This window comes from Colobus angolensis, unplaced genomic scaffold (assembly GCF_000951035.1).
Source record: "Colobus angolensis palliatus isolate OR3802 unplaced genomic scaffold, Cang.pa_1.0 Scaffold131, whole genome shotgun sequence".
NCBI classification, from domain to species: Eukaryota; Metazoa; Chordata; class Mammalia; order Primates; family Cercopithecidae; genus Colobus; species Colobus angolensis.
In genome coordinates, this window is record NW_012114364.1 from 3865757 (window position 1) to 3885203 (window position 19447).

The window sequence follows — 19447 nt, forward strand, 5'->3', positions numbered from 1 at the left end:
TTTCACCATGTTGGCCAGGCTGGTCTCGAACTCCTGACCTCAGGTGATCCACCTGCCTCGGCCTCCCAAAGTGCTGGGATTACAGGCATAAGCCACTGCCAAAAATCATTACTTTTAAGTATATGTGAATTGCTTAGAGGTTTTCCAATAGACTAGGGCTGCTAGAATTAAAAAGTTTTTTTCCCCCTTGGGGCTTCTCAGAATTTTACTCATTCCTTAAAGCTGATAATTTCATATAAATGATCTTAATTTGGGAAAAGCATATTTATCTTCTAAGAAAAGAAACAAATTCCCTTTCCTCTTCAGCGCTTTTGACCATTAGATAAATTGAGTAAATTTGGACTGGAAAGACAACAGACCAGAATCATTTAAGAAGCAAAACTGAAACTAGAAACTACTTTCTTACTGGAAGCCAGAGACAAAAGAGAACTTCTGAATAAAATTTTAAATTTTATTAAGAAACAATCAGACCAACCCAGGCAACATAGCAAGACCCCATCTCCACAAAAACAAAAAATTAACCAGGCGTGGTGGCATGCTACTTGGGATGTTAGGAGTAGCTGGAGGTCCCAGCTACTTGGGAGGTTGAGGTGGGAGGATCGGTTGAGCCCCAGGAGGTTGAGGCTGCAGTGAGCCATGAATGTGCCACTGCACTCCAGACTCCAGCCTGGGCTGTAACAGAGCAGACTCTGTCTCAAAAAAAAAAAAGTGACAACATTGGAAAGATTTCATGGTTACTTCCTAGGTGGGTGTCACAACCTTAGCCTTAGTTATTGACTGGACCCCAGGGTCCAGTTTGTTTCTTTTTCTTTTTTTTCCCTTTTCCTTTTCTTTTTCTTTTTTGGAGACAAGTTCTTGTTCTGCCACCCAGGCTCGAGTGCAGTAATGTGATCATAGTTCACTGCAGCCTTGAACTCCTGGTCTCAAGCAATTCTCCCACTTCAGCCTCCCAAGTTGCTAGGCATGTGCCACCATGCCTCGGGAATTTTTTTCTTATGTAGAGACAATGTTTCACTTCGTTGCCCAGACTGGTGTCCAACACCTGGCCTCAAGCAATACTCCCACCTTGGCCTCCCAAAGCGCTGGGATTACAGGCATGAGCCACTGGGTCCAGCTTCTCAAAAAAAAAAAAAAAAAGTCTTTAACTGTTTAGTATTATGAAATACCAATATTGCAAAAATATGCCAAAGAATTAAAGCATCCCACAATTAAGAAAAGAGATTTGATCTATATCTTAGTTGCCTATGTGTTTAAGCAACTTCTGGGCTATACAATTTAAGTTTAAATCAGAAATGACTGCATTAATATAGCAAAGTATCCCCTAGCATTTTCATTATCAAGATGAATATATGTTCCAATTGCACACATTCGGTCAACTGGCAGATTTTAAAGGACAAGGATCTGATTAATGACAAATAGTGCTGCTTAATTTTGCTAAAATTACAATAACCACAACTGTTACATATACATACAAATATGTATGTATATATACATTTTTAAAGTAGAGACAGGGTCTTGCTATGTTGCCTAGGGTAGTCTCAAACTTCTGGCCTCAAGCCCTCCTCCCACCTCAGCCTCCCAAGGTGCTGTGATTACAGGCATGAGCCACTGCACCTGGTCCAATTGTTTTATTTTTGAGGCAGTTTTGTATCAATCTGACAGCTCTACGATTTTGCCATTAGGCATCAATAATTGTTTGAGAGTCTTCAGGTTACTTGGAGTTGGCCAAACTGCAAAAGAGGGTAGAGTCCTCTACAATGCCACCCTACTTCTGACACCAACTGTTAAGTTTGTGGGGGATTCCCTAAACAACCCTCAGGTTCAATAATTCACTAGAACTCAGAACTGAATGAAAGCTATTCTTCTCACATTTACAGTTTGTTACAGGGAAAGGATACCTTAAAGTCGCCCAACGGAAGAAGTACGTAAGTTGAGGCCCAGGAAGGGTTCAAATGTTTAGTTTCTGGTGCTCTCCCCTAGGAGTCAGGTCACATTACTCTCCTAGTTATCAGTGTGTGACAATATGCATAGAGTATTGCTAACCCGAGCTTACTCAAGCCTCCCTGTTCAGACTTTTTTTTTTTGATACGGAGTCTCGCTGTATCACTCAGGCTGGAGTGCAGTGGCGTGATCTCGGGTCACTGCAAGCTCCGTCTCCCGGGTTCATGCCATTGTCCTGCCTCAGCCTCCCGAGTAGCTGGGACTACAGGCGCCCACCATCACGCCCAGCTAATTTTTTGTTTATAGTAGAGATGGGTTTTCACCGTGTTAGCCAGGATGGTCTCGATCTCCTGACCTCGTGATCCGGCGCCTCGGCCTCCCAAAGTGCTGGGATTACAGCAGGCGTGAGCCACCGTGCTCAGCCCAAAGATTTTACTGGACTCCATTATGTAGGTATGATAGCTGATTGTCTGGTGAGACATCCCGGCTGTCAGGTGGACTAATACCATGGGACTCAAAGCTCCCACCCTAAATCACATGGTAGATTTTTCTGGCATGTTGGTCCCATCCTGAGATATTTTGGGGCTAGCTACCCCGCTAAACAAAGACAGTCCTATCGGGTACGGTATAGACTACCTCCCAGAAGCCAAGGGCAAAGGCCAGACCTCTGGGTAAGGTCAAATTCCTTATTATACATCCACCTCTCTGCTTTCATCTGCACTGTATTATTACACAGGATAAACCACCCTAAGCTACCACTCCTTTACTGTTCCCAAATGATCATCTCTTCTCAGCTTCTACTGTTTTCAAAATGTTTCCTTCTTACAATCCTGTTAGGAATCTGAGTTTTTCTTAACTCCATATGAGTCTCTAAATGTACTGGTATGTTTCTTGAAATATGCTCTAAACATGATCTAAAATATTGGTTTTATCTATACTGTTTTTCATCCACTACTTACCAATTTGGCTCAGTCTAGCCCCTTTTGAGTTCATTCATAAGTCAGGCCTAGGATTAAAGTAACTAGTATAAGGGTGCCCCAGCAGGGCACGACATGCCTCTTTCTCCCCCTTTTGTACTCAAGGCCATATTGTCCTTCATAACCTACAGACTCCTGGCCTCACTCACACCAGACCATACCTTCATTTCACACAAATGGTTTAGGAAATCGTTGTGAAATTCCCTTTTGGCTTTCATTTATACTCTCTAATTCTTCTAGGCAAAATAAGTCTATTAGGCAAATAAACTCAGTAATTCCTTTATTCTGATTTTAAATTAATCACAACCATCGAAGTGGTAAGAAACAGCTGACAGGTGTACTCAGAAATACTGAACTGACAGCTACACTGAATGCAGGGTTTCCCAGGGTAGTTCTTATTTTGTCACTTACTCCATTACATTCAAGGTCCCTATGCTTCATCTTTTTCCTGAGCTGTGGCAGCTCTAACTGGGGCACCCAGGGAGATACATACCAGGAATCTCCACTTCTACTTTTCTGGTAGCTTGGCCCTGGCAAAATGAGCCCCACAATCTAGAAAGTAGGATGCTAAACAAAGTTGAGTCAACATAACTTTTTCGACAATATCAGGTTAGAGAATACTGAGGACCTGTTTCTAACCAGAACTGACAAACGTGAAAAATACATCAGCTAGACAGCAGTCATGTGAACAGAGCCTGGAACTGCAAGTCAAGGAAATGGGTTCTGGGCCTACCTTCCGAGGTAACCAAAACCATTATTCAAAAGCAACTACTGAATGCCAGCTTGTGGGGAAAGAAATGGGGAAGGTGGCAAAATCACAATTAAAAGCATGTATATACATGAATACCAAAGCTATTATGTACAAATAAAATCAAAACACTTTAGACCAAAAAGAAATCAGAGACCTCCTAGTCTATTGCCCCAGTGTAAAAATAAAAAAACTCTGGAGTAATCATTGCCATTAAGCATTAGTATGAGGGAAATAATTTTAACTCTGAGGAAAAACAATGATTTTTTTTAACATTTTCGACTTTGTATCAAATTAGATACTGATTACATATATTATAAAATTAATAAATCAAGCAGGTTTTTCTACTCCATAATTCATGTCACATTTAATAGTCTCTTCACAGATTCTTTGTACTGAGAAAGCAAATTTTCATTTTCCTCCTCATTTTTAAGACTAACAACAGACTTTTTATACTCTTCAACTTCTTTAGTACCAAGGAGCTCTTCTTTATTTATTTCCATATTTTTCTCAGCAGCTTTCATCTGGAGAAGCGTTTCCAGGATGTTTTTTTCTGATGAACTGTTTTCCCATATATACTCTTCCATGTCTGCTTCAGTCTTACTTTTTTCCCATTCTTCAGTTTTCTGAAACAAAACAAACAAAAAACAAGTTCTGAATTCTGAGAAATATCGTTTGTTTCTTTCTTTTTCTTTTTTTTCCTTTTTAAGGGAAGAGAAGTTTGCAAAATGTGGAGAGGCCCTGGCCAATGCCTTGTCTGTGCACCTTGGCCCCTTAACCCAGCACTGTTGGCCACCTGCACCTGCGCTTGAGGGCTGCACACTCTGTCACATGAACACTGGTCTGTCAAGCTCTGTTACCACTCGCTACTCTATCCACATAATTACAATCTGTCTGCCTTACAAACTGTACCTACAAAGATATGCTGTTTTCCAGCAGATATAGAAAATAACTTTTTACAGCTATTCTCTAAACCCTAAAACATCAACATTTCACTTTTTTTTTTTTTTTTTTTGAGATGGGTCTCACTCTGTCACCCAGGCTGGACTGCAGTGGCACAATCACAGCTCACAGCAGCCTCAACCTCGCAGTCTCAGGTGATTCTCCCACCTCAGGCTCCTGAGTAGCTGGGACTACAGGCGCCCACCACCATGCCCCGCTAATTGCTGTATTTTTTGTAGAGATGGGGCTTTGCCATGTTGCCCAGGGTGGTCTCGAACTCCTGGGCTCACGTGATTATTCTGCCATGGCCTCTTAAAGTCCTGGGATTGCAGGGGCGAGCCACTGCGCCTGGCCCAACATTTGGCATGTCTGAGTTGTAATCTTCAACTTCTTTAGTACCAAGAAGATCATTATTAAAAATAATGAGGCTGAGAGGAGACTGTATTTATCTCTGTGATATACTTGCAGGATGATGAGGAAGACTATTATAATACAATTAAGAATATGATATACATAATACATGGTTTTTAGTCATAATGACTTCATATATCCTGGAATTTTCTCCCCACCCCCAACTAAGACAGAGTCTCACTCTCTTGCCCAGGCTGGAGTACAGTGGGGTGATCTTGGCTCACTGCAACTTCCGCCTCCCGGGTTCAAGCAATTCTCCTGCCTCAGCCTCCTGAGTAGCTGGAATTACAGGCACCCGCCACCACACCCAGCTGATTTTTGTATTTTTAGTAGAGATGGAGTTTCACCATGTTTTCCAGGCTGGTCTCAAACTCCCGACTTCAAATGATCCACCTACTTTGGCTTCCTGAACTGTAGGGATTACAGGCGTGAGCCACCATGCCCAGCCTATCCTGGAATTTTATTTTGTTATTATCTTTCTGTTCCCATAATGTGAACAATGTTTTGCTACTACTTGTTTTTTCTTACAAAAATTATTACCATGCTATTCTAGGGAACACTGGTAGGCTTTACAGTAATATAGCATAATTCAGATTTATGATTTAAATGGAGATGTAACAGTCTGTGAAAATCAAGCAACACAGCTACTAAGTAATATACCCTGTTCAAAGAAGTGCTGAATACTAGTCACATTTCTTCCAAATTAACACATAACAATATTCTGAGCCACAGGCTGCTATGGAATCATCTACTATTCTGAATAACAACTTTTAAAGGTGGCAAAATATTAAAAGATGAGTATATCTGTGAGGCTGTCAGAAATACTATTCTACCTCTGGAAAATCCCCTTCAAAGAGATCCCAGCTTGAGTAGACAGCTCCAAGGCTCTGCAGAGCTGAGTGGGCACCAAGAAGCAGGTAAGGTTTCCACCTATGCCACCCTCTCACCCCCATCCCCACTACAAGTGCCTATGAAAAGAAAAGAAAGCATTGGAGATGTGTTCCTCCAAGGGTAAAGAGGAGCCCCACCGATCACAAACAGGCCACTGGGGACAACACAGAGTCGGCAAACCCTGCTCAGATCACCGAGGTGAAAGGAAGGGACTTAGGAGAAGAAATTCTCCTTTGAATCCTTCAAACTGGGTACCGTTCCTTCAAGGGAAACCAGTAAGATGCAGGATGTCTTCCCTGGCCCCCAAATTCCTAAGCCACCTGGGGTATATTTGCACTTACAATTCCTGCATGTTTGCCCCACCTCCCTGTAACAAATTTATGGCTGTGGACAGCGTCTCAGCGTATGTTCTAGAAATATCCAGTTGAGAACCAACTTTGTGTCCTTTTCAAAAGAAAATCTGGTCGAGAGGTTTTAGGCTTGGCAGGGAAGGCATAATGTGAAACAACTTCTTTTTATTTTATTATTATTTTTTAGGCTAGTCGAGTAGTGAGAACGGGGTAAGAGCAGAACAAGGAATTCAACCTGTAACTGACTGTGAACAATCAACTGAGGTAACTACCTTCAGACCAGCCTGAAACAACTTGTTATGCCTCTCCCCCACAACTCTGCTGCAAATAATTTCTAACAAACTCTGAATTTGTGCATTAAAAAAAATTGGCAAAATTATCCTACTTCACCTAATTTTTACTGTAATATTTGAGAAAGGAATAAATGTCAACCCCTTAAAAAATAAATGTCCTAAATTAAATACATTATTGGTTCTATCTATTCTTAGAAATGTTTTAGATGTTTCAAGACAATGTCATAGTTTTTTCACAATTCAAACCTACAGGGTAACATATACTTAATCTAACAAACCGACAAATACATTTTATAAAGCGTTAAGTAAAACAGTCACTCCATCTCATTCCTGACTCAACTGCCTGACTGCTAGAAGACAGGCAATTAAGAGACTTAACTATTTAGTATTTTTAAGTTTCACACATTTTATCTGAATTTTCTTAATGGCTTCAAAATAGATGCTTACGCGGAGGAATTAAAGTAAATCCACTAATAATTTGCACATTTCATGTCTCTTCCCCTTACATTTGATATATATAATTATACACTGGTTTGCCAAGATGTATTATAGGTGTGCCAAGATATTGATTCCCTCAGCCCTTGTAGCCAGGTGAGCCTCGAATACTGGCAGCAGAATGAAGCGCCCTCCTCCTTCATTCATCTCAGGTGTGATCAAAGCTTACCTACCGCCAACCTCAACTCCTGTGCTCAAAGGACGCTCCTGCCTCAGCCTCCTGATTAGCTGCACTATGATTACAGGTGCAGGCCACCATGCCCAGCTAATTTTAAATTTTTTTTTGTAGAGACAGGGTCTTGCTATGTTGCCTAAGGCTGGTCTTAAACTCCTGGCCTAGAGCAATCCTCCTGCCCCAGCCTCTCAAGGTGCTGGGATTACAGGGTGGAAGCCACCGCACCTGGCCAGTAAATAATTTTCTAAGTGTGTAATCACATGAACAGGTACATGGAGGAAGGCCAAGGTGGATATCCAGGCCTGCATGACAGCGAGTCTGGCGTGCAGGTGCACACCCCCACTTGTTATATAACCTGTTTGTGTAAGTTCATCCTTGGTTCTGAGCCACTGTTGTCTGTAAAAGGTATAATTGCCCTGCTACCATTGTACAGGCGCTCTTGGGGCTCAGCTTGGCTCAGCATGGCTCTTGTGTAGGCATTGGTGCCCACAGAAAGAGAGAGCCAAAGCTGTCCGTCTGGACAGGAGGGAGCCAGGACACAGCTCAGCTTGCTCATGCCCAGATAAAGGGTTAAGCTGCTGACCCTGAAGGCAGGGGAGAGCCTTCCGCGAAGCTGCAGGCATGGCGGTCGCCGGAGCCACACAGCCGGAGCCACACAGCCGGAGCAAACTGCTGAGCTAAAGGTGGATGGACAGTGTAAGAAAAGCTGTTCATAAGAGAGCTAGTGTAAGAAAGCTGTTAATTTGAGCTGCTGCTGAATAAAACTATCTTTCACCTGCCTACAGCCCCCCAAGTGTTCTTTCTGCTTATCCACCCACTCCCCTCGGACTTCAGCATGGGCTGGACCTGGACCCCGGGATCCGACAAAAAGGACAGGAAACCCTGCACTACGGAATAATGTACATTTAGAGAAGAAAATCACTATGGTTTAAAGTCACTAGTAAGGAAAACAAACTACATTCTGTAAAAGGCCTGGCCTCTTATCCTGTACTGAAAACAATGCAGTGTTCAGTCTCAGTTGCAAACTAAACAAAACAAAATTCACCCTTTCCTTTTTCTCTCTCTCTCTCTCTCACTCTTGTAGCAGGGACTATAGGCGCCCACTACCACACCTGGCTAATTTTTGTATTTTTAGTAGAGATTGGGTTTCACCATGTTGGCCAGGCTGGTCTTGAATTCCTGACCTCAGGTGATCCACCAGCCTTGGCCTCCCAAAGTGCTGGGATTACAGGCATGAGCCATGGCGCCTGGCCTTTTTTTTTTTTGAGACAGGGTCTCCCTTTGTCACTTAGGCTCGAGCGCAGTGGCGCTACTTGGCTTACTGCAGCCTCAGCTTCCTGAGCTCATGCGATCCCCTTGCCTCAGCCTCCAGAGTAGCTGGGACTACCAGAGAGTACCACCACACCCTGCTAATGTTTGCATTTTTTTTTTTTTTATAGAGATGTGGTTTTGTCATGTTGCCCAGGCTGTTCTCAAATTCCTGGGCTCAAGTGATCCACCTGCCTTGGCCTCCCAAAATGTTAGGATTACAGGTGTGAGCCACTGTGCCCAGCCAAATTCACATTTTCTACATGGTCTAGCTTTAGGATCCAAACTCTGCACAGCTGAATAAAAATTCCAAGATAATGATAGTAACAATCCCAACAAACTGAATATTTAATTATATATCAGGTATCTTAAATGCTTACGTATACTATTACATATAATTATTGTTAAGATGTACTGGGATAAATTTTAAGAATTACATAGGTAAGAAAACTGAGTACTACGGAGGTTAAACAGAGTCCACAATCCATTGGGGGATTTCAGATTTCAGAAATTTTTGTATTTTAGAAAGTGAATTATGGTGTGTATAGCATATATTTTTTAACACACCTCTACAGGGGGGTCTATAGCAGCATCACCTAATCCAACACATAATTTTTAATGCAACATATATGAATATTTACACTAAATGGAATGAACAAAAAATATAAATAGCCTCTCATCTATTCAGGTCACATGTTTGTCACCAAATAAGTTACGGAAAGACTAACAATTTCTAAAGCTTTTTGGGTTTCTAAATCACAGATGCAGGGCTGAGGCAGCTAAGTTTTGCTCAAGGTCACCCAGGAAGTTAGTATAAGATGGTATTTACTGTGAGCTTTGGTATCTCCCAGACCTCAGTTTAAATCCTAACTTTCATCATTTATTATTGTAATAGGTGTGTTCCTTGAACTTGTATCTCTGTAAGAACTGACTTCACAGGGCTGTTCTGAAGATTAAAAGAGGTAACGAATATCTATGTACTTAAGAGGATCTGGCTCATAGTAAACATTACATAAATGTTGTTGTTAATAATATAACTTGAAAGAGGAGTGAGTTTCAAACCCACATTTCCCTACCTCTTGAGCCTGGGAAGCAGAGGTTGCTGTGAGCCAAGATCACACCACTGCACTCCAGCCCGGGTGACTGGGCCAGACCTTGTCACACACACAAAGTTTATTTTATTGAAGTGTAGTTATTTTATACTATATACTAATTTTAAAATATATACTAATTTTAAAGCACAAACACCATATTCAAATTACTGGGGGCAATTAACAATACCATTTTAAGCTCAAATTGATCACCACTTACGCAAATAATTCAATTAATTTGTCAACTCCTATTTTAATGCTTTGACCATTAAATATTTACAATTTCACCATTTAAATATGTATAACACACACACACACACACACACACACACCCCTTTTCCTTTCCTTCCCGCCCTGCAATGAGAGAATCTGCCCTGACCCCAACCCCTGAAGAAGCAACTTTCCATTCCATGTGATCCTGTTCTCTTTTCCAGTTGGCTCGATTATTCATTTACTCATTCATTCAATAAATATTTCTTGCACAACTACTCTACCAGGCATAGTGTTCTCTGGGAACGTTCAGTCTAACGAGAGACCTGAAGTTGACGGTGAGCCAGTCAGATGAATACTGTGATCCCAGTAGAGGAGAAGCATCCACAAAGGCCTTGAAGCCGGTTAACACAATCAAGGAAATGAATGAAGGCCAATGAGAAGGAAGTGGCATGGGCTGAGGCTGAAAAGCTGTTGGAACACTCACTCCATGCCAGGCACTATTCTAAGTGCCTTATAGATATTAACTCATTTAATTCTCACAATAAACCTAGGAGTGAGTTAGTACTATTATCATCTGTTTTACAGATCAGGAAGCTGAAGCCCAGAGCAACTGAATAATTTGCCCAAAACCACACTGCTTGTTAGTGTTAGAACAACATGTTCTAAGGAACCTCCAGGCATGATAAAAGAAGTAACAAAAAAAATAGTAACATAACTGGAACCTATCATCTTTTTTTTTCCTTGTATGAATTTAATACAAAGAAAAACATAATAGCTAATTCATGCAAGGGTCAGTGTATTCTGCTGTAACAGAAGGCAAAGAAATATCCGCTCCACTAAATACACAAGCCTATCACCTCCTACCTTCTTATTTACAACTCTCTTTGCCTAGGACATGAATCATAGTAATATTCCACTTCTCATGATTACAAGTAAGGCCTTGTGCTGTATGAGAGAAAACAGTTTAACCATTTTTTAAAATCCCAAGCAATTTGAAAATCATAAAAAATACGAAGAGGCAAATATTCATAAAAAGTGAAAAAAGAATGACTGTCAATTCTTTCAGCTACCAAAGCTAAATTTTTAACTATGTCAAGGAATTCAATTAAGTTTTAAAAAACATTTACTGAATGTAAATTTGCATCCTGGCACCCTGATCAACTCCTCAGACACTGTACTAGATGCTGAAAATATAAAGATGAATGAATATACACTCCTTATCCTCTGTGATCTCACAGTCTAATGGGGTAAGCAGACACGTGTACAGGCAATTACCAGAAAAGTAATAAAAGGAATGCTAGCTAGAGGAGGGAAAAGGGATGGGCAGGAAACAGAGAGGTTACATTTGACATGTATTAAAAGATTCATATGAATTTGCAAGGCTGATCAATTTGAAAAAAGAATTATAAGCAAAGAGAATAAAATATGCAAAGCTATGAAAGAACATATTATGTTCGTTATGGCTAAGGTATAGGCTATATCATGTATATTTCCTGGGTGCTGGTAATGAGGTGGCAAATTGCTGTGAATGGCATGCTAAGGAGTTCAGACATTATCCTAAGTAATGGGAAACCACTGAAGGATTTTATAAAGGAATGTGGTGCAAGAGATTTGTTTTTTTGAACAATTACTCTAACAGTAATATAGAAGGTGGATGAGACAAGGAAATCAGTTAGAAGCCTATTGTAGTTTTCAGGTAAATGATGATGCAAACTTATACTACAGTGTAGCGGTAGGGATAAAAAGGGGAAAACGGTTTTAACCGAGATTTAAAAGCGAAACTGAAAGACTTGGTAACTTATTTGGTATTAGAAGAGAGGGAAGAAGACTGTAACTCTCAAATGTATGACTTCAGCCACTGGGTGGGGAAGAAGAATGTGAGCAGAAAGGTCTTTTAAGTATATAATAAAATGAAGTCCTGCCTGAAGGCAAAGAGTTATGAGATTGTCACCTTCTGTGTAGCACCATCCTACTCAGGGATCTAGAACACTGCTTATTGTCTATCACATCAAGTCTAAATTCCTATTTATGTACAACAGAAAAATCCCTCCATTTTCTTGTCTGCTCATTCCAGTTACCACCCTTTATCCTCAAGCTCTGATATGAGATATAGGTTGAGTATCCCTTATCCAAAATGCTTAGGATCAGAAGTGTTTCAGATTTCGATGTTTTAAAGGATTTTAGAATCTGCATTATACTGACTGGTTGAGCATTCCTAATCTGAAAATCTGAAATGTGAAATGCTCTTCTGAGCATCATGTCGGTGCTCAAAAAGTTGCAGATTTTGGAGCATTTCAGATACCAGATTTTCAAATTAGGGATACCCAAACTTACACATACAAAAACTGTCTTAAAAAAGACAAGCCAACTTAATCAGTTTCCTTATTTACAACATGCAAAGACTGGAGAAATTATTCACAATCCGGGCTCAGCACCAGAATCACCTGTGGAGCTTTTAAAACTGTATAAAAACCTGGGTCTTACAGCTAGCGATTCTGATTCTGCAGGGCCCAAGCAGCTGTAGTTATAAAAGCTTCCCAGGTGGCACTGACACAACCCCCAGCTGAAAACAGGTTATGGAGATAGATGAATTTTCAGTTAGTCAGTTGTTCATTTTGAAAGGAGACTAAACTAGCAGTTAAAGTCAGATTTGATTTCATCTCTTATTTCATAACATTTTGAAAGTCAAAGTTAAATAAAACTAAATAGTATGATACCATGGAAAGAATATGATACGTTGAAGCTGCAGTTCAGGTCTGAGTTCCTCCACTAAAAAGCTCTGTAACCTTGGGCAAAGTACCTGACCTTTCCTCTAAATCTTAATTTCTCAGTGTATAAAATGAAAAGGCTATATAATAAGATAAGCTGTTTGATTCCTGACCTTCAAAGTTAGCCCTAATTTAAAATGGATGGCTGCACTAAATGCTTTGTGTTTTTAAAGAAAAAAAAAGACAAAGTATTTTGAAGCACTTTTAAAAGACGGAACATGCTGGGCATGGTGACACGCCTGTAGTCCTACTCGGGAGGCCAAGGCGGGAAGATCACTTGAGCGTGGGAGGCAGAGGCTGCAGTGAGCCGGGATCACACCACTGCACTCCAGTCTGGGCGACAGAGTGAGACCCCACCTCACTGTGTGTTGTCGGGGAGAGATGGAACAACTACTTCAAACCCCTTTCTGGTGTCCTTTTTATGTTAATACAAAGTGATCACTGAAGCAGCACAGAGTTAAAAAAAAAAAAAAAAAAGAAAGCCAGAGACAGAGACCCAGTTAACTCTCACAGCAACATCACAGGTCCACTTTTTAGAACAAAGGCCAGATGCATTTGTCTGAAATCAAGTAAAACTGTGGCATGTAGTTATTCTTTACCATTACTGGCCAACCACTAATGCTCGGACTCACGGGAATTCAACGCATGGGTGTAGTTAGTTGTTTAACAAACACTGTAACATTAGTAAGTTTATGCATAAAGTGTTAAATAAAAACATATGCTTCATGTTAAAGAGATGCATCTTGCCAGGAAGAGCCAGTTTTTTTTAGAATATAGATTCTATTAACATTGTAGACTGTAAATTTGCATCATGAACTGAACTCACAGAAGCAAGTATTTGTGGAGAACTTACAAAGTAATGTAAAATTTGAATACCTTTAAAAACACTTCCTAATTGTTTTTTGTATTTTTAGTAGAGATGAGGTTTTGCTGTGTTGGCCAGGCTGGTCTCGAACTCCAGGCCTCAAGTGATCTGCCTGCCTCGGCCTCCCAAACTGCTGAGATTACAGGCGTGAGCCAGCACGCCCAGCCTCAATAGTTGCTATGAAACATTTAGTATTCTTACCTAGCACTGACCTTGATAGTTTGGAGTACAAAGTACAATAGGTCAGATCCTTGCTAATGAGGCCCTCAAGTTAGAAAAAGAGAACACACATGGAACAATCCGTGACTAAGACAACTAACTGCAGTCAGGTGTTCCAGTGACCAGCACAGAAAATAAAACACAGTAACTTGCTATCTATACAAAGCAGAAGTCAGACAAAAACTAACAGCCTCAAAGCAGGTTGAGGTCTTGAAAGATATATAAGAAATGAATAAGTAGAGAAGAATTAAACATGAAATGGTGAATTATACAACCTGTGCTACAGACCAAATGTTTGTGTCCCCCCACTAAATTCAGATATTGGAATTCCAATCCTCAATATGACAGAGACAGGAGAGAATTTCCTTCCTCTCTGTTCTCCACCAAGTGAGGACACAGTAAGACGATAGCCATATGCAAACCAGGAGGAGGGCCTTACCCTAATCCAACCATCCTGGCACCCTGATCAACTCCTCAGCCTCTAGAACTGTGAGAAATAAATTTCTGTCGTTTAAGCCATTCAATCTATGGTAATCTGTTATGATAGCTCCCACTAGAGTGTTCTTCAATTGGAGACAATGGTTTTCCCACGATTTATTAACCTTCATATCCAAAGCAAATAGACAATTAATAAACATTTGCCGTATTTATTTATTTATTTATTTATTTATTTTGAGGCGGAGTTTCACTCTTGTTGCCCAGGTTGGAGTGCAGTGGTGCCATCTTGGCTCACTGCAACCTCCGCCTCCTGGGTTCAAGCCATTCTCCTGCCTCAGCCTCCCCAGTAGCTGGGATTACAGGTGCCCACCACCACACCCAGCTAATTTTTGTATTTTTAGTAGAGACAGGGTTTCACCATGTTGGCCAGGTTGGTCTCAAACTCCTGACCTCAGGTGATCCACCTGCCTCAGCCTCCCAAAGTGCTGGGATTATAGGCGTGAGCCATCGTGCCCAGCCAACATTTGCTGGGCAACATTTTTAACGAACGTGCACTTGACATTTGACACAGGATGGTTTACTGTTTCATGAACAGTGAAACAGTCAGAGGGGGCCAGATGTGGTAGCTCACACTTGTAATTCCAGCACTTTGGGAGGCAGAGGCAGGAGGATCACCTGAGCCCAGGAGTTCGAGAACAGTGTGGTGAACAGAGCGAGACTTCATCTCTACAAAAAATAAAAAAATTAGCTCTGCATGGTGACACTTGCCTGCGGTCCCAGCTACTTGGGAGGCTGAGGTGGGAGGATCGTTTGAGCCTGGGAGGTAGAGGCTGCATGCAGTGAGCTATGATTGCGCTACTGCACTCCAGCCTGGGTGATAAAGCAAAACTCAGTCTCCAAAGAGAAAATAAACTTCTAAAATTGTCTAGTGAAACACACACACACAAGCCCCCAAAATAAAATAAAACAAAAATAGTGAGAAGTACTTTTTCAAATGACTAGTAAAATACTGTATCAGCTCAATGTTGCCCTCTGGTTACAAATCTACATTTTGCAAATAAGCACTATGATGAGCTTCACAGCCTGTCTCTTACTGCCAGCCTCACCTCCTTTCTTGGCCCTGTTAGTTCTATACCCTGGCTACACCAAACTTCTGCCTGCTCTTCAAACCCACAAGGCTTAGAAAGTTCTTCACCCACTCTGTACTGCGTACTTCTATTCATCTTCTAAAACCCACCATCATCCCTGTGATGTTTTCAGGGAGAGTTAACCCTTGTCTGTGGCTCTCACAGCACTGTGATCCTCCTTCCATTAAACTCAACAGATTATATTATAACCAACGGTTTCCCTCCAGAAATCAAGGTACCTAAGGCAGGGGGTCATTCATTTTGATAGTGGCACCTAGCAACATATCTTGTACACAAGAACTAAATAGTTGTTGAATGCAAAAAGAGAACAACAACGTAGCAAACATTGCTCAAGCATTCTCAAGTGGAAATGCAGGTGTGTAGGCATACACAATCAAAATGAACTCATACATCCGACAGATTAAGTGGTGATTATGGCTCTGAAAAAGAATTCATTTTTATCAGAAATATCTGTAATAATGTCCCCTTTAAAATGAACTCTTAGAAAGTATAAAATTCTCCAACTTAGACTTTTTTAATTTTTATTTTTAGAGGTGGGGGATCTTGCTATTTGCCCAAGCTGGACTCGAATTCCTGGGCTCAACAGATCCTCCTGCCCCAGCCTCCAGAGAAACTGGGACTACAGGAGTGTAACACTGCTTGGCTAAATTAGAAATATTTGTTACATAACTTTTCAGAACCATTTTATTACAAAGCTAGACACAGTTCTGGCAATAAGACTATCACGAAATCCAAATAATACAGCTGAAGTTTTAAAATGTAAAAAAGCAACCATTAGTAATTCAATATAATCATCCATGAATCTCTGAAATTTGATTTCAGATCTCTAACTTTTCTAAAGCAAGTGTTTTTTTCTCTTCCCCAGTATTTGTGCTTATCTTTTGTGTAAGTCACTTTGCAAAATGATTCAATCATTTCTTAACCCAGTCATTTACGGAAGGTTTCAATTTTTTAAAAATCACTAAAAAGTTAAAATGAAGGAAGTTGTGTTATCATCAATTATGTCGAACTGTGAGTAGGATACACATCCTGAAGAGTATAGATCTGACTTTACTTGTACAAAGTCTGCCAAATTAAATGTAAAATGTATATATTAATAGAAATTGGGAAACCATGAATTTAAAATTCTAAGAATTTCCTCATTTTATTATTAATATTAACAATATTTACAGACGCTTATGGTGAGTCCACTATTTGTTAGAAACTTTATGCAAATTCTCCCTGATCCATCCAAAAATCCTTAGGAAAAAACTGAACCTCAGAGATTAAATAGTCAGAGGCTGACTATTACACAGGTACTAAGTAATGGCCCTGGAATTCAAATCCATGTCTGTCTGGCTCCAAAGGTTAAAAATGTATTCCAATGCTAACAATATGTAATACTAAAATAGGAAACCAAATCTCTACAATTCTCCTTGCTTCTTAATTTATTTTTAAATTATTATTATTATTATTTTTTGAGACAGAGTCTCACTCTGTCACCCAGACTGAGTGCAGTGGTGCGATCTTGGCTCACTGCAACCTCCGACTCCTGGGTTCAAGCGATTATCGTGCCTCAGTCTCCCGAGTAGCTGGGACTAGAGGCACCCACCACCACACCAGGCTAATTTTTTGTATTTTTAGTAGAGACGGGGTTTCATCATGTTGCCCAGGCTGGTATCGAACTCCTGAGCTCGGGCAATCCGCCTGCCTCAGCCTCCCAAAGTGCTCCCAGCCTCCTTGCTTCTTTGAACTGCTGAAGGATAAATGAATGGTCCAGTGAATATGCGACTCTTTTTTAACCTTCCCAGCACTGAAATAATTATTCTTTGAGGCATTACTAAGCCTTTATGCCTGAAGCTTACGCTTTGTGATGTCTGTTTACTGAAGTCTACTTTGACACTTCTATAGTAAACTGTTTTGAATAGTATATAACAGTAATATCCTTCTACCAGAGGGATTTCAGTACTACGAGCTACATAAAAACAGCAGCTACTTTCCCCTCAATGCTACTTAGAGGTAACCTCTAGGGGAAGGTTAAAAAGCCAAGGGAAGGCAAGGCACAGTGGCTCATGCCTATAATCCCAACACTTTGGGAGGCCAAGGTGAATGGATTGCCTGAGCCTAGGAGTTCAAGACCAACCTGGGCAACACAGTGAAATCCTGTCTCTACAAAAAAAAAATGCAAAAATTAACTGGGCATGGTGGCGTGCACCTTTAGTCCCAACTATTCAGGAGGCTGAGGTGGGAGGGCCACTTGAACCCAGGAGGCCAAGGCTGCAGTGAGCCATGATTGTACCACTGCACTCCAGCGTGGGCAACAAAGCAAGTCCCTGTCTCAAAGGAAAAAAAGAAAAAGCTGAGGGAAGCATATATTTGGATATTAAATGCTCAGACGCTAGCCTATAAAAAATCAAGCAATGGATTAAAAAGAGGCTCTCTATTTGACTAAATAACAGGTGATAACATCAATTTCAAGTATGAATTCCATGTTGGTGAGAGAAAATGAATTTCAATTAAATAAAAATTATTTTCTAGCAGGTCTGCAAAATTTCACAGCTCATCTGTATTCAAAATCTTCTTCACTGATGGTACTTGTTTAGAAAGGACCAAGAAACAATGTTAATATAGAATTCTTCAAGTATGCTTGTTTGGACAGTTGGATGTAGCTACTTATTCTGGCATCAAAGTAATTAGCATTAAAGATCAAAGGCTTCTGTGTGAATCCAGAAGGCAACCCTGTTTGGATTCTAAGTCACGGAACCACAGAAAGAATCCCAGAAATCAGCTTCTACTGAATTTATGCCTATCATTTCCTTCCGGGCAAATTCATTTTATAAGATACTGGCAAAATAAGAGAGTCAAAACGGGTTGTATTTATTGTTCGTTATTAACTCTTTAAGCAGTAACAGCCATAAAAATGTAGCTATTTCAGCCCTGTTGCTGGTTCAAAAGGAAACTTAATTATCTTAAGCCAACCGCGTTTCTAAAATCAATTGTTAGGAAAGAGAGATTAACTGCTATTCTGATATTGCTCCTAAAGCCAGAACTAGAAAATCCAGATAAATTATGATAATGGAAATAATTGTAAAGAAGAGAAGAGCTTACCAGCTACTTTTTGTATTTACTAATCTCCCAACTAAGTTTTTTTTGTCACTTTCCATTCATCCTCTTGTGTTAAAACTCTTTTACCGTAACATGAAGGAAGAGCTGGGAGCAGTTTAGAGAACAGCTGCATGTACTCATAGAATCACAGTAACTCAGGCTGAAAGGAGTTTCCAGAGCCATGGAATTTAACTACCTATTCAAGGAGCATACATTATTTGCCTGTCTTCACTAAGTGGCCAATGGACAGAATGTCTTCTACCTATTGAAGTAGCTCATTGCATCTTATGGTGGCTCTCTTAGAAAGCTCCCCTTTGGGAGGGCTGGGCATGGTGGCTCACACCTGTAATCCCAGCACTTTGGGAGGCCGAGGTGGGTGGATCACCTGAGGTCAGGAGTTCGAGACCAGCCTGGCCAAAATGGCAAAACCTCGTCCCTATTACAAGTACAAAAATTAGCCAGGCGGTAGTGGTGCATGCCTGTGGTCCCAGCTACTCAAGAGGCTGAGGCAGAAGAATCACTTGAGCCTGGGAAGCAGAGGTTGCGGTGAGCTGAGATCGTACCACTGCCCTCCAGCCTGGGCAACAAAGCAAGACTTAAAAAAAAAAAGTTCTCACTTAGTAAACTGAAGTCTGTCTCTGTCTTACTATTGTTTCTACTTTGTTGTATCTCTAAGAGTCATTAAAAACAAATGTAAACCCTCTTCCATATGAAAACTTTTATTTATTTTTTCAATTTTTCTTTACTTTTTCCTTTTTTCACTGTTTCTGTAGACACTGACATATGAAGTCCTTTCTAAAGAACATGACCCCTTTCTCCAGCTATCTTTATTCCTTTGAATATTCCTAGTATGAAATGCTATTGAGTTCCCCTGTGTTGGGTAAGGCACAAAAAATTTAATTTAAATGCATACCTAAAATTATTTTAATTTTAAAAATTACCATTTCAAACTTTGAGTTACCTAAACATACTGGCTACCAACTTCAAATCAGATGAGCTGTTGCTCAGACATAGTGAAATCTTCCTTATAAATGTATATACTTATATGAAAACGCCATACATTCAGACTCGAGTATTTTTAATACTATTT

The 19447-nt window shown here is 40.4% G+C and overlaps 1 protein-coding gene across 1 annotated transcript in view; it reads right to left on the minus strand.

The window, feature by feature from the left end:
* Window positions 1-3181: 3181 nt before the first annotated feature.
* Window positions 3182-19447, minus strand: part of MRPS35 (mitochondrial ribosomal protein S35) — a 43378-nt gene continuing 27112 nt past the window's right edge. The window contains 1 exon segment of the mRNA XM_011934110.1: window positions 3182-4292. Within this exon segment, the coding sequence (XP_011789500.1) occupies window positions 4023-4292 (270 nt within the window). The 3' untranslated portion in view covers window positions 3182-4022.